The 16,530-nt window shown below is 38.0% G+C and overlaps 1 protein-coding gene across 8 annotated transcripts in view; it reads right to left on the bottom strand.

The window, feature by feature from the left end:
- The window catches only part of DOCK3 (dedicator of cytokinesis 3), a 217,072-nt gene that overhangs the window by 142,327 nt on the left and 58,215 nt on the right, over positions 1 to 16,530 (bottom strand). For all 8 annotated transcript variants that reach the window (XM_060765806.2, XM_060765801.2, XM_060765804.2 and 5 more), the window contains exons 5-6: positions 10,871 to 10,967; positions 972 to 1,120 (exon numbers count right to left, since the gene is read on the bottom strand). In XM_060765806.2, coding sequence (XP_060621789.2) covers positions 972 to 1,120; positions 10,871 to 10,967 — 246 coding nt within the window. The remainder of the gene's footprint in view (positions 1 to 971; positions 1,121 to 10,870; positions 10,968 to 16,530) is intronic.

Raw genomic sequence — 16,530 nt, forward strand, 5'->3', positions numbered from 1 at the left:
GTCTTCAAAGAATCTTAGATCACTTTCTTGTGTACTGTTTTCAAGCCAGTGGCCACCCATCCTATACCTGTGCACTTCATTTTTATTGCCAAAGTGTAGTGCCTTATATTTTTCAGTGTTGAAATTCATTTTGTTAACTCAGCTCCTTTCTGTTTTTATGGGGAGAGATTCAACAAGACCTGCTACTGGATGATAAATACAGTGACTCATATAAGGAAGACTCAAAATGATCATTTAGCAGCCTGATGCAACATGTTTGCAACACACTTTGGGGATAAAAGTAACAAGAGTGGTGAATACTTTGAGCACTAGCTATAATGAGCCTAAAGCTCAGCTGGGAACCATATGGCTTTCCAGATGTTATTAGAACATGACCCAAGTATTCCTCACCATTCCTATGCTTGATAGAGCTGCTAGGATTCCCAGTCCCCACATGCAGGCCATATGTTTTCCGCTGCTTGACTAAAGGATATATTTTAAAGATTTTTATTACTGAAGTACTTTCAGTTTCTACTCAGTCTTCAAGAGAAAATGCCATGCCACTGTCCATTCCATCCAGCAAGGTCCCTGATGTTGTAGGGAGCATGTTCAGGTAGAAGGGGATTATGGGAAAGGGAGGATTAGGAAATACAGACTCAATACAAATAATTCAACGTATACACAAAGCTTTAGGAGGTCAGTTTGAAATGCATTAACATTTCTCTGAAATGCATTAGACTCCAGCAGAAATTGACCACAGAGTTGCACTGGAGGACCTAGAGATTTCTAAACAGACCATATTAATTAAATCCGCAAATAATCAAATCTGCAAAAGTTAAATCTGCAAATATGGAGGGATGGCGGGAAAGAAAAACCTCCAGAGATAATGAAATCTGTAATCAGCTGCTAGCAACCACATTATCATTGCTTTCAAGTTCTGCTGCATGACTACTACTCTCAATTCACTAAAGCAAAATTAAAGCTCTACTTACTCATTGCCCCAATCCAATCGCACAGTGAGGTGTCTCTTGACCTCTCGTACTTGGTCCTGAGTCAAATGCCCAGAAAGCAGCTGTCTGCGAAGATCGATCAGTTCATTCATGACATGGCGAAGTTTATAGAAGAGATCTATCTTATGTTTCTGTGAAAGTTTTGTGGTTGAGAAAAGAAAGAGAGAAAAAGGAATATTTAGTTGTATGATTTAAAGTTGATTTTTTTTAACAAAGCTTTAAGTTCATGTGTGAATAATTTTACATCAGAATCGTTCCTTTTGGGAGGAGTAACTTTATATGTCAGTCAAAAGGGTTGAATCAAGAGTCAGGCTAAGGGAATTCCTGTCACATCATAGGACTTTCCTGGTCTTGCCCAGTCTTCTCCACACTACAGCTCCCAAACACTAGTCCTGAAGAGTAAGGAATCCTCTTGAATATTGTATCAGGCATTTTCAAACTTGATAGTACTAGCACATGCAATCTCTGGATCCACATCCAAGAAATCTTATACCACCATAAAAGTAAAGTATTAAAAATAACACAATCTTTCCAGGACTATATTATACTTCACTGAATTGATGCAATATCATCCTCTATTGAACCTCTGTGTTATGGGAGGTAGGGAGAAGAACAGGAAAAGAATACATAATAAAGGTTTTGGTTTTAGAGGAATAAAATGGGGCCAAACCTCAATGAAAAGCAACCCCCCCCCCAAAAAAAAACAGTTTGTCAAAATTTTACAAAATAAGCAGAGTGTCATAGGAAGCTACATTACTGAAATCCAACTAGGTCCTGCTATGTTTATATTATTTCTGATTCAAAAATTTCATACAAGAGCCTTAAAAAAAAGTTTTTTTCTTTGAGAACAGTGACTTCCAGTTTAGCAGGAGAGTGTCTGTATGAATTGGTATGATCTTCTACCATTTTCCAAATCTTGTCATTTGTGTTTGCACCATGTTAAAATGGTGAGAAGCATTATTGACAGATAATGGGATGCAATAGATTAAAATATAAGAAATGAATGAATCTATGATAGCTGATGTTATTGCTAGTGTTGAACTAGTTTGTCAATTTGGACCCAGTCTCTCTTTCTGTATAAATATTATGTCACTTTTTATTGTAAATAGCCATATTATATTACAGGACTGTATGTACACAAAGACAATTTATGGGAGAGGGAAATGTCAATATTCTGGATGGGTACATATCATGGGTGATATGCTGGAATGATTTTGCTGGACACGGAAGGCGACAGAATCAGAAGAAAAAAAACATTTCACACATTGATACCTAAGACATACAAATGTTGATAAAATAAGGTGATGAGTATTTGATTCCTCAACTTGCTTTGTAGTTGTCAGTTTAAGGAGGGAAAGCATGCCCTTTCAGTAATGAAAGGGAGAGGACACACATGCAGTCATGAAGATTGCAGAGTATCTGGTAACATGGAGCATACAATTTGCTTTTTGGCAAATACAGTTCTCTTAGTCATTTATTCATTAAATTGTTTGATCATCTCTATAACCAGTTTTTTAACATCTTCTAATGACACTCAAGTTCTGACCTTTATAAAGTGAGTCTCCCTTTTTAACCTACTTCATCACAAATTCATTAAACAGTATACACAAAGTGTGTGTGTCTATGCATTTCAACATAAAGCAACTTACTGATCAAAATAATCTAATTTGAAATTACTTCTGGAATAACTTTACTGAAGTTCTATTTGTTTCTGCTTTTTGAACTCACCTTTTATAGAAGTCTACAAAGGACATTGATAAGTAATTACCATTGTAATAAAGAACCATCACTCTCTCTAACACAGTGGTTCTCAATCTGTGGGTCCCCAGATGTTTTGGCCTTCAACTCCCAGAAATCCTAACAGCTGGTAAACTGGTTGGGATTTCTAAGAGTTATAGGCCAAAACACCTGGGGACCCACAGGTTGAGAACCACTGCTCTAACAGGTTACAGAAGCATGTACTGTTTCTTAACAAAGGCTTTCTGCCTATACACAATGTTTGAATTTATTTGTAATGTGTCGTAAAATATATAAAAATAGTTAATTAGTATGATCAGAGCAATTTTTACAGATCCTTAGGTTAGTGCAAATATGTTGGAAGTCGTTTTTTGAAGACAACAGTTATGCCATCAGAAAAATGACTACTAGAACTTTACAGTGAATTTTAAAAACTGTTTTAGTATGCAGATTTACATGCAATATACATTTATTTCATATAAAGATACATATTGACCTATGGCCGAGTTCTGAAGATAAATAATGAAACACAACACAGATAAATAATATTTTTGAATATTTTACTCAAATATGTTTTTATAAAGTGGAAAATGGAGATAAATCAGCAATAAACTCCTGAGCAGTTCAATCAGCAAACAGCTTGCCACCACTGAGAGAATAAATAAATGAACAAACAAAGCTCCGTTAAACTAATGGTGAGTGAAAGACAATTAGGATCTGGCATGAAGAAGATTTGGGCTAGGTACTGAACTAAATAGAAGTTTGAAACCATGTTCAGGAGAAGCATGTCAGAAGGTCAAAGAATTACCTTGTTCCTAATGAAAATTTAAGACAGAGAAAATAATGATGAACATCAAAGTGCTCATTACAGTGCACTATTGATAGAAAGTATTCAGAAATTATTTAGCTTTTATATTATGGTGGATATCTTGTGTTTTAATGGTCCATGACTGGTATAAAGAAGAATGGTATAAAGAAGACCGAAGGATTGGCAATTCTCAGAAATGCAACCAGACATACAGGTTAGGAACCTGAAGTCTGGCCTATTTGGAAGTTCAAACAGCTTTCATGCACACCGAGATATAGCCACTGAAGAAACAAAGCAGTGTGTGCGCGCACATGCACCTTCAAGTTAGTTGTCAATCTATTGCATCCCAATGAATTTCAGAGGGTTTTCTTAAGCAAGGTACTCTCAGGAAATAATGTCAGTTCCTCCTCATGAACTACAGCCTACACTACATTATTATAATATTCACTGACTTTCTCCCATCCAAGTACTAACCAGGGCTGAGCCAGCTTAGCTTCCAAAATTAAGGGCCCTTCCAAACAAAGCCCAAAATGCAGGCCCTGTCAGACTTTTAATGGAGGAGTCCAAACGACACCTCAGGTAAAAGACGATTAATTTTGGGCAAAGCAGAAAAACCCTGCTCTGTCCCAAATTAATTAAATACACCATTAGACCTGAGCCTTCCTGAAAATCCTGGATTTAATGGGGTATGGGCCCTGTGGGGACTCACTCCTGGGTGCTCCTGGGGGTCAGTCCCCACACCTATCTTGTTTCTTTGGGCTTCCAAAAGCCTGGACAAGCAAGGAGGGCACCCACCCCTTCCCACCCATCCCAAAAGCTCTTAAAAAAACTAGAAATGTACTGGGTGGCCATTAGGCCACTCCAATGATGTACCAATGGTGCGCCAGGATGTGTGTGTGTGTTGGGGGGGGGGAGTTACTCCTGGGCCCCCTGCCTTCTGTTGCATAATTTTGATGTTCCAGCAGTCTAATGGCAGACTGATAAGCTTTTAGTTATTTTAAGGGCTTTGGGATATTTTGGGGGGGGGGGGGGGTGACCCCATGCCAGTGCAGTAGTTATCATGCTGGCATGCAGACCTCCCCCCTCCCCAGAAAACCCCAGGTTTCGGGGGTAGGTGTGCAGACTTAAACCTGTGCTTCGGCAAAGATTTAAGTTAAGTCTGGAAACACCCTAAATCGCATGTGGTCCTTTAGGGCATTTGGACCCATAAACAACACTATTAGGAACAAACAAGCTAAGAAAACTATTTTCCCAACAAAGAACACAAAACACACTAATGTTAAAACTGGGTTACTATCTTGAAACAGGCTTCTTTCAGGTCTATAACCATTAACTAATTGTTCTGTCTCAGAAAGGGAAAGGAAAAGTCAAGAACCTCTTTGCTTTGTTATAATGATTCATGCACTCAGCTCAATTCAGTACAGCCATTTTTACTGGAAACTGTGCAATACGCATATAATAAATCAGTGGGCCTGGTATAATAAGAAATCTGCTTGATAGTGCTTTGCCCCAAAACTGTAACCATTTTTTCTGGAGAATCTGGGATGGCTAGATAGTTATGAAGTTTACTACGAGTGACAGAACTGGAAACTTAAGTATACATTCAAACCTGATGACAGTGACACATAACCCCATGCGCCACTGGCAAAGCTCCAGCAAACACACAGTACAGGATGAGTGGATTTCCCATAAATATTAATGGCAGAGATATATGGGATTGAAACAATTTGGGGTAGAACAAAAGGATTAATTTGCTAAGGGAGGTTGAAGTCAAGGCAGCCAATCACTTCTTTTGAATAATTAGAAAGGTTGAAGCTCCTCTGCACATGTATAAAGATAGATAGATAGCGAGATAGAAGGAGAGAGACAGAACAAAGCAAGTTGGGGAGAGAGGAGTAGATGGAAATGAGGGGAGCTGAAGAGATGGAAATTTGAATATAAAGAAAAAGGAATTTTTCTTGGTAAATGCTGTGTTTCATGACAATGCTTGAAGCCAGGTTAAATACACAAAGTTACTCTTTCTGTGTAAATAAAATGGTTTTGTTTTGGTACCTCACTGCCAATATGGAGAAGACTCCCTGTATACATTGTTTCATCTGAAGATGTATTTGTTTAAACAAATATTCCACCTTCCTCCTGGCATGAAACCCAACAAGCTATAAATAAAGTGCAGCAAAAAGTCTTATTAACAAAGACTTTTTAAAAACAAAAATAAAGGAACAATTGTATTAAAAGCACAAAGTGAAAACATTTGAAATCACATGTAAACTTGATACAAAGATACAAGCACACCATATTGAAAGACCTGTCTGCTACTTGAAATAAGAGCCAAAATCCTGAATAAATATATTTTTTAAAAAGATCTTTGTGTGCTGACACAACAGGCGCAGAGAGGAGCTAACAAACCTCCTGTGGGAGTGGATTCTGCAGCCTGCAAGCAGCCACAGCCATAGTTGTGATAGTGAAGCCCCCCTCCCCCTGCCCACGAAGATGTTAAAACTCAAGCCAGCTCATATAGGGAGGTCCAGCCTTTCAGACAATCTGGATATAAACCATTTAGGACTTTAAAAGTCATAAGCAACATTTTGACATCTGCCAGTGAAACAGCCAGTGAAGCTGTTTTAACAAGGAGTTAGAAGTTCCTTATAAGCAGCCTCCCAAATTAGATTCGCTGCTGAAGTTTCCATACAGTTTCCAAAGGCATCCCCATGTTACAATAATCGAAATAGAAGGAATCAAGGCATATTTTAATGCCAAAAATGCTGAATTGATTGGAACAACTTTGAGATCATGCTCTACTTCTTAGTTCAAGTACCACATGACTTCCAATGTCTATGGAAGAAAAGCTCAACATACTTTAAATAATGTAGTTAAGTTGGTCCCTAATGTACAGTTTGGGTTCTTTCCTAAACCAAATGTCCCGATTCTGGAGTGACCACCTCAATCTGTTTTTGATAATTTTTTTTAAACAGGCTTCTGGCAGCATGACAATGTACTGAGCCTTTTGATGGTAGGAAACAGCAAGAAATATGTTTGAGTTTAACTGGATTCCAGTAAACTATCTCCAGAATCAGGTAAGTGTGGAAGTGATCAGCTCAACCAATGTTTGACACTTCTGTAGGAACCCATTAACACGGTGGTTAGATGGTTCATCTTTTTCTAGGAGTCCAAATTCATGTGAAAATGTCTTAGAAATCAACACTACAATGAAAACATATATAGCTAAGCAAAAAGAAGCATCATGCTGCTGATGACATGAGTCAATGAGCTATAATATCATAAGGGCATTTATCAAGTTCTTTTGAGTCAGGCTTCTGGTTAGTGTGACAAAGGTGCTGAGTCTTTTGTTAAGATGAAACAGCATGTAGTCTGAATTTATGGATTCCAAGAAATATCAAAAACAGATTGAGGTGGTCACTGCTGGAGTCAGGAAGTGCAAGTTGACACAGATTCTGAAGCAATACAAAAGTCCTAAACTACTAGAAATGGCTTGAAGCAACAGTTGGTCAGAGTGCTCAGCAATTAGCTAGTTGGAAAGATAATCTTGCTGGTGGAGTTTGGCCACTACCACAGCAATGATCTTTATAGACATGTGAGATGGAATTTTTCAAAAATGGCACAACAATGATTTAGTAACAAAAATCTTGGAGAGCAAACTGCAGGACATTGCAATGGTCCAGATATAATGACATGTAGGTGTCCCTGAGATCAATAATGATGAACCCATATTTTATTTTCCCCTAAACACCATAAGGCACTGACTAGTGTGATTATTCAGAAATGTGTTTATGTCCCTGAGGTGCAAAATAAGATAAATGTTTATGTCTTTCTTATGAACTGTAAAGTACTGAGAGTAAAAGCTGACTTTATATTGAACTAAAAGAATCTGGATGGCTCTTTTGATAAAAAAGGGCTTATTTCTTCTAATAAGAGGACAATGGAGGAGTTGGGTTGAATTTAATGTTGTACTTATGGTGTGTAATTCAAACACAAATTGTTCTTGGTCATAGATTGTGATATTGTATTTCCAAATAGGATAAACTATTCCAATAGGATAAACTATTTCCAAAATTTCGAGCAACATAGTAAAAAATGGAGGAAATGAAACTTTATCAAAGGATAATAAAACAATGTTTGTTACCCCATGGGCCGTCTGTAACATGGGGAATAGGGGAAGCAGGGACAAGGATTTCCCCCTCCCTTCCCAGCTGCTTTGCTAAAATGTCAGAAAGTGTGCTAACTACCTCAATCAGATGGGCCTTAATCAGATGGATAGAGGAGAAATGATTGAGCAAGTAGAGGAAGAAGGAACAACAAGAGATGATGAAAAGATAAACTATGATGGATGCAACACTGACCTAACTAGATGAAATGAAAGAGATATGCACTTTTTAAAAAATTAGAAGAGTGTTATTATACAGAAAAATAACTTTTCTGTTCTTTTAATGGGCATGGAAAATTGGGGAAATAAAATCATTAGGTAGAAAATGTAAAGCTCTGGTGTGTATCCTTGTTTTTTTAATGTCTTGCTTGTAGATTTTGTGCTAGGTTTTTCTGAATAAAAATTACTGGTATTTTTTAAAAAAATGATGTTATTGAATGAAGTATCATTTAGTTGCACTTAGCTTCTCTTTGATGGCTGCTTAACACATGTGCATACTTAAGTTCTTTTTGTTTTGATACTTTCCTACTGCAGCCCAAACACTTGTGCTCAGTGATCTTTGCTACATCTTTATTGATTATGACAATGACTTGCCTACACTTCTTCCACCAGCAGTCCCAGCATATAATACTATATAAAGCATGTGTCCAAATTCCTGAGCTCATTCTATTTAGTTATGAATATCATCAGTCCAGAAGGAGACAACTGGATCATGCCAAAGAAAGCTACAAGTGCTTTGCAGCGCATCATCATTAGGCAGTATGCTATTCTACTGCTATGTCTTTGTCACTGTGGTAGGCATGATAGTCCATAGGGCAATTCTGATTCAACTGTCCTTCAAGAATACTGCATCACTGTTTCCAAGGTATCTTCTTTAACTTATTACTATCTACACATCAAGCCTCATTAGTACTATGTATAATGCTTAACTCATTTTTTTCTCAGCTGAATCCCATTATCTGTGCCTTGTTCAAAAGTTCACATCACAACATAACCTTTATCAATATTGATGCAATGATATGTGCAGAAAATCAGCAGTCTTTTTAGTGGTTATTTGTGAATTCACATAAATGGGGTCATTTTGGGTCTATATGGAGATTTCTGGAAGCATCTAGAGCTGGGTTTTGATGGTAAGCCTTTACTAGTAGCCCTGCTCCCCAGCCTGTCTTGAATACCTACTGTTATTACTGTTATTTTCCAGTATTTACTTCAAAATCAATTACTTTATTTAAAAAGCATAAATACTACATTTTTTCTTATATTGCAAAATTTTAAATTACCTATCAAACCCTCTTTCTTCCAGGATATGCAGAATCTAATAATTTCAGAAGAGCTATTTTGAAATTAGTGACAAATAGTACATGAATCAAACTACACAGATCACACCCTTGTGTCATGTCAGCTGTCATCAAGACCAACACTAAAACAGGAGAATGATATATTGCTTCTAACACAGGACTCTTAGAAACTAACTACATAAAAAGATTGCTTTAGTTTCAAAGAAAAGCAACACTTCTGTATAATCTAAGCGGGTATGGTTCCACCAACAGCCATGAGAGTAACCAAAGCTATATTATAGCATAACAAGAACACATAGCAGTCAATATTATTTTGAACACGGGCTCTATAATATAACTACTGAAGATCTGCACATGTACCATTATCTGCAGAATTTCAGGCATACCTAATTCTTCACATATAAGTAAGGACAAAAGAAAGGCGTCTAGGCAATTTTATGAGCAGAAGGCAAGACTGGGAGAAATAAATGCACTAAACTATCCTGGCTGCACTTTTGCATCATTCAGGATGAACAGTTAGTTTGCAAAGGTGACCAAGGCTATGTTTCATAGATTTAGTCTTATTATGAAACATAATGACATCACAACATAATGTGAACAGGCTTGCTGCCAAGAGCCATCACACTCCCTTGGGCTAAAAAACATAACCATTGTCACGCACAACACTTTCCCCAGAGAAAAATATATTAAATACACAGAGAACTCAAATGAGACTATACCCAATAAGAATATCTAAAACAAGTGAAACAACATGTAAATGTATTAAGCGTGTATATAAAATAGTAACACAATGTGATAGTAACAAAAACATTAAAATGTATGTAAAGATTAATAGTACAAAATAGTAATGCCACTTGCAACATGAATTATGATTCAAAAGCAGACAAATAAGAAAAAACGTTGAATGATCACAATACAGATATTAAATAAATAATGATAGAAAAGCACAGAACTGCAAGCCCTTAACTAGAACACCATCTATTCCTAATACATGCCATAGATACACATTTTAAGCTGCTAAGATAGTCTGTAGAATCAAGTATTCAACTCAGGTTTACCCAAGATATGTTTTCACTATGAAGCATCATGGCATCACAATACAATGTGGGTAGGCATGCTACCAAGAAGCATCATACTCAAATTTATTTAAAAATATAACTCCAGTCATTTACAATCTGATCCCCAAGAGAAAAAAGTATGAATACAAAGAAACACTTCCACAGACATTTTCCCATTTCTGATATCAGCACGGGACCAGATAAGACATAAATGTAAGAACAAAGAAAAAGCTATTATATAAAAAAGATAAAATGATAATTTTACATGCAATGTGAGGTAATGTTTGTCTGTACTACAAGCTGCTATAAATTATAATTCAACATGATACAAATTATTCAGTATTTAAAACCAAAAAATACTATTCCAGAATGAATAAAAAAGATCCAAAATAGCAGACCTGTTGTGATGAAATAACTCAGACCTGCAATTTACAATTGCATTTCATCATATTAGATTAGTTTTTCCAGTAATTCTGATGCTTTATTGGCCTTCAGTAGCATAAAGACTCTTTTGTTGTTGCTGTTACATTCACTGCATCCTTTCCTTGTTTGTACACTGTAACACAAGAATTGAAACCACTTTCACTGTCATGACTCAATGCTATGGAATCAGGAGATTTGTAGTTTCACATGATAGCTCGCCGTCTCTGTCAAAGAGTGCTAGTCTCCCCAAGCTACAACTCCCATGATTCTATATCATTGAGCCATGGCAGTGAAAGTGATGTCAAACTGCATTAATTCCATATTGTAAATGCACCCAAGGTCTAACAATTAATTCACTTATTTAAAAGTAATATACTTGTTTTTGGTATACTTACCACATATAACTGCTTCCAGAGGACAGACCATTCCTGAAGAGTTGCTGTTACTTCAGTGATAACAGAGTCTTCAAGTGGAACAACTGTTTCATATTGCCTGTAAATGTTGCAAAATCCCTCCATTAACATTTTGTAATATTGCAAGACATATTCAGACTATGTTCTACAAAATCCTTAATCTTCCTCTTGTTTTAAAAGGAGTAATGAAGTGCCTTGTGCCCTATGCTGTTTAACATACCATATATATGAAAATACTGGGAATCATGATCCAGAGCTTTGGAGTTAGGTGTAACCAGTATGCCGGAGATGCCTAGCTCTCCTTTCCGTCTAATTCCAAGAAAGATATTTCCATGCTAAACCATTACCTAACATCTGTGATGGACCAGAGGATGGTGAACAAACTCAATCCTAATACAGAAAAATCACAGGCACTCATGTTCTGGGAGCAAAATCTCTTTCTAGCACAGTTCAAAGTACTAATAATGACCTATATAGCTTTACTTATATGGCTCGTGTCTAGGATATTTGAAAGCTAGTATCTCCTTATATAAGTCTGCTAGGCTTCTATGATCTCCAAGTCAGAGCCTTTTAAACTTTAAATGTAATAGGCTTTTAATAGCATTCTGTGCTGTTTGCTCATTTTTTGGCCTTTTATGGATTTAACGTTAAATGACTTTCGTATCTTTGAAATGATGTTTTGTATAACTTTAACTGTGCACAGTTTTAATGAGTTGTAAGGTTCCTTGAGACATGTTACTGCTTGGAAATGGGCAAGATATAAATGAACAAAATAATAATAATCAAATTTGTTTGAATGTAGTTGAAACAGGAGCACTAATACACTTTAGCAGATATAAAATACAGACAACAAAACCAGAAGAAAATAAACGGACTAGAAGTTTTGGTGCTAGAAAAGAATGTATGGAAATCATCATAGATTACAGACTTAACTCTGAGTCCACAGGAAGCTGCTTTAGGCAAAATGCTGGAGATTTCATAACTATGGTTAAAGACTCAACAAGGGACCATAAGATCATACAAAACTCAACAAGAGATCATAAGATCACAGCTTTTTTTTTGTCCAGGCCCTTGGAGATGGATGATCCTCTCTTGATTTCACTTAGGCATTTATATTCCCATCTTGAAGTCTGCTTTTTCTGCATTCAGAATTGAACTGCAAATGTTTTTCACCTGCACAAATTTAACCTTACAGTACACCTCCATTATCCACAGGGCCATATGTTCCCAGACTTTCCACAGTTAATGAAAATCATGGGCAATAGGAAACCCTCTTGAATGTCTGGTTGAAGCATACATATTATAGAGTTACACTGGAAGAACTAGGAATGCCTGGGACTCACTAGGTCCTCCAGAACAACAATAGGGTCACATTCTGGTGGAAGCACACAATAGTGTCATGACAGAGAAACTAGGAACTGCCCAAAGAGGACATATTTTGTCAAATGACAGGTACAAGGATTGTAGTGTACTTTCATATGCATTATGTCAGAGCATTTGGATGTAGTTTTAGAATGAATATATCTGTGTGCACATTGCACTCACATGTGTATTCATGTGAGTGCAATTTTTCCTTGGCAGGATCACTTGTGTGAGATGATCCTGAAAAAGAATTGATATACACTTGCACACTTTCATGACCTGCAGCACACATTTGTGAAAAGTGTGGGTTTGAGGACAAAAAGGGCAAATACAGTGTGTTTCCCTTCAAATGAGAATTAGATAACTTTCCACATTTCTCTTAAATGCTTTCCCTTCCAAAAAGCCTATTCCCCTCCAGTTAAAGAATGATTAAACATCATGTTGGAAAGCCATAAACTGTATTGCCTAGCCAGCTGACCCTTTAAATGTTATTTTAAACTATTTTGAGTACTTTTTACAAAGAACCCCAAGGAAACCTGAACACAAGAGTGAAAGAAATGTGAAGGACAATTTGGAAGTGTGTGAAAGAAAAGGGAAAGATGGGAAAAGCAAGGATGCTACTATGGCTGACTTTAATATTGTATGCAAGTCATCTTTATTAATGACTTAGATGAAGGGCTAGAAGGCATGATCATCAAGTTTGCAGACGACACCAAATTGGGAGGGATAGCCAATACTCCAGAGGACAGGAGCAGGATTCAAAACGATCTTGACAGATTAGAGAGATGGGCCAAAACTAACAAAATGAAGTTCAACAGTGACAAATGCAAGATACTCCACTTTGGCAGAAAAAATGAAATGCAAAGATACAGAATGGGGGACGCCTGGCTCGAGAGCAGTACGTGTGAAAAAGATCTTGGAGTCCTCGTGGACAACAAGTTAAACATGAGCCAACAATGTGATGTGGCGGCAAAAAAAGGCCAATGGGATTTTGGCCTGCATCAATAGGAGCATAGTGTCTAGGTCCAGGGAAGTAATGCTACCCCTCTATTCTGCTCTGGTTAGACCGCACCTGGAATATTGTGTCCAATTCTGGGCACCACAATTCAAGAGAGATATTGACAAACTGGAATGTGTCCAGAGGAGGGCGACTAAAATGATCAAGGTTCTGGAGAACAAGCCCTATGAGGAGCGGCTTAAGGAGCTGGGCATGTTTAGCCTGAAGAAGAGAAGGCTGAGAGGAGATATGATAGCCATGTATAAATATGTGAGAGGAAGCCACAGGGAGGAGGGAGCAAGCTTGTTTTCTGCTTCCCTGGAGACTAGGACGCGGAACAATGGCTTCAAACTACAAGAGAGGAGATTCCACCTGAACATGAGGAAGAACTTCCTGACTGTGAGAGCCGTTCAGCAGTGGAACTCTCTGCCCCGGAGTGTGGTGGAGGCTCCTTCTTTGGAAGCTTTTAAACAGAGGCTGGATGGCCATCTGTCAGGGGTGCTTTGAATGCAATATTCCTGCTTCTTGGCAGAGGGTTGGACTGGATGGCCCATGAGGTCTCTTCCAACTCTTTGATTCTATGATTCTATATGACCCACACTGAGATTCCTTTGGCACTATATATGGCAATCCAATGCAGTATAATGGATAGTTAAAAGTTCTGGCTGTTGTGTGCCCTCAAAACATTTCTGATTTATGGAGACCCTAAGACGAAATTAATGGGGGTGGAAGTGGGGGTGGAATGGTCTTAGAAAGATTTGTTCAGAGTGGGCTTGTCCTTGCCTTCCTCTGAGGATCTGACTTACCCGAGGTCAGCCTGTGGATTCCACAGCTGAGCAGAGATTAAAGATGTTGTCTCATGATGTCCTAAATTCAAACCACCACTTCCTTCAGCCATGGAGCTTACAAAATGACTTCAGAGAATTTACTGTTTTTCAGCTTAATATAGCTGGTACAGGAGATGTGCAGCCAAAATAAGCAAAAATATTTATGCATGCTGAAGAAAGAGCAGGGGTAAAATGTAATAATGCATACGCAAAAATTCTATCTGAAATGATGGTATGAAGAACAGTAGTAAGCATTGTGTGTCTACACTTACTAGTGTGTCTACACTTACTAACAAAAACTAGTTTCAGAACAATTGTCCATGCTCGAAAATAGATGTTGATAGTTTTAAGAAGTTGTAAAATCAGAACACTAAAATTTAAAAGTGTACCTGAGATAAGAACAAGTAAGGAATGACTGAGGGATCTTGATATGATTAGACACAAAGAACATTATGTTCCAGAAAGAGACTACAAATACATTAAAAAGAATGCGATGAAAATAGGGCACCTAACAGAGCTTTCTGAATAAAATTGAATCTGTCTGACATCACAGATTTCCCTCATCTACCATGTCAAAATGTTACTTTAATGTTTAAGAGCTGTAAACCAGTCTTAGATGTTGAAAGGCCATGGAAACAAGGCTGCTGAGGACCTTCATTATGTTTATCATTGAAATAGGTGCTCCTAATGGTGGATGGAGTTCTTTCATGAACACAATGGAAAGTCAAAAAACCAAAACACAGTCCCTTAACTAAAGTAGCAATTTATGACAAAATAGCAACATTTGGGCGCATTACTTTTAAGATCATGGTTACAGAGCAGGTGATTGGGTTGTGCTGCTTCACAGCAAAACACAATGCTGTGGCCTCACAACTCCAGGGTTTCCTGGATGAAACGGATTATCTAGACCCATCCCTGTCTGGTTTCAGGCCTGGTTATGGGACTGAGATGGCATTGGTCACCTTGGTAGATGATCTATGTAGAGAACTGGATAGGAGGAGTGTGTACCTGCTGGTTCCTTTCAATACCATTGATCATGGTATCCTCCTGGACTGCCTTGCAGGAAAAGGGTTAGGAAGCAATGTTTGGCAGTGGCTCCTGTCCTTCCTGGAGGGTAAGGTCCAGAAGGGGGACTCCTGCTCACCTCCATGGCCTTTGTCCTGTGGGGTCTCGCAGGGTTTAGTATTCTCCTGCATGTTATTTAACATCTACATGAAACCTCTGAGAGAGATCATCCGGAGTTTTGGAGTTTGGTATCATTTGTATACAGACGACATCGAACTCTACGACTTGATTCCAACAAATAACAAGGATGCTGTCCTGACCCTGAACTGGTGTCTATCAGCTGTGATGGCCTGGATGAGGATGAACAAATTGAAACTGAATCCTGACAAGACAGAGGTACTCCTAGTTAGTCATAGGGCCGATTAAAATATTGCTCTCACTGAAATTGGCCCCCTCATCCATGATACTACTTTAGCTGCCTTTTCATTCTAAGGGCTCTCCTTTTCTCATAAAAAGCTATCAAGAGGGAAGAGATGGGTCGGTGGAAGGGGTCTTCTGTTATCTAGCTCATTCCAGTTTCATCTTTTTTTTTTTGTCTTTTCACCCTCCTATAAGGAACAAGAAAAGCGAGGCTGGGAAGTGGGAAGATAACTGATTGCACCAGACTGGAAGAATTAAAAGAACAGTAGCAATAAAAAGGACAAATATTTTTTTAAAAAAGAGACACAAAATAAAAAGATAGAAAAAAGTAGAAAATAGAGCATAGAACAAGAAAAACAAAGAAGAGTATAGAACATTGACATCACTAGTAATAAAAACCAGGATCCTCAACTGGCTGCCAAAAGACAATTCCTGGATATTCCTTGCAGAAGGTGGTGGAATAGCTCTGGTATAATTTATATCTCAGAGATGACACAGATGGATGTGGGAAGGCAGTAGCTGGGCCTGAATCTGCCAAGAGGCAACTGGAAACCACCCAGTAGGCTCACTGGGGAGATAAGCCCCCGCAGAGACAACCACAGCAACAACTACATGACACAGCTTGCCTTGTACACACAGGAGAGCCTATTCAACTCAGGATGCCTTTGAAGGCAATATGGTACGTTTTTCTATATTTGCAGATCAGTAATTCATTCTCAGAATCTATGTTCGGTCTATATGAATCCATGCAGAGAAAACTTATGTTGGAAAATACCTACCATAAAATAACTATCAGTACATTTTCAATATTTTGTGGCTTCTAATGCAGCAAATCCATTTTTTGTGTCAGAGGTGACTTGAGAAATTGCAAGTTGCTTCTGCTGTGAGAGAATTGGCTGTCTGCAAGGATGTTGCCCAGGGGACGCCCAGATGTTTTACCATACTGTGGAAGGCTTCTCTCATGTCCTTGCATGGGAATCTGGAGCGGACAGACAGGAGGTCACCCTATCTCGCAGATTCAAACCGCTGAC

Source organism: Anolis sagrei, chromosome 2 (genome assembly GCF_037176765.1).
Source record: "Anolis sagrei isolate rAnoSag1 chromosome 2, rAnoSag1.mat, whole genome shotgun sequence".
In the NCBI taxonomy this organism is placed as follows: Eukaryota; Metazoa; Chordata; class Lepidosauria; order Squamata; family Dactyloidae; genus Anolis; species Anolis sagrei.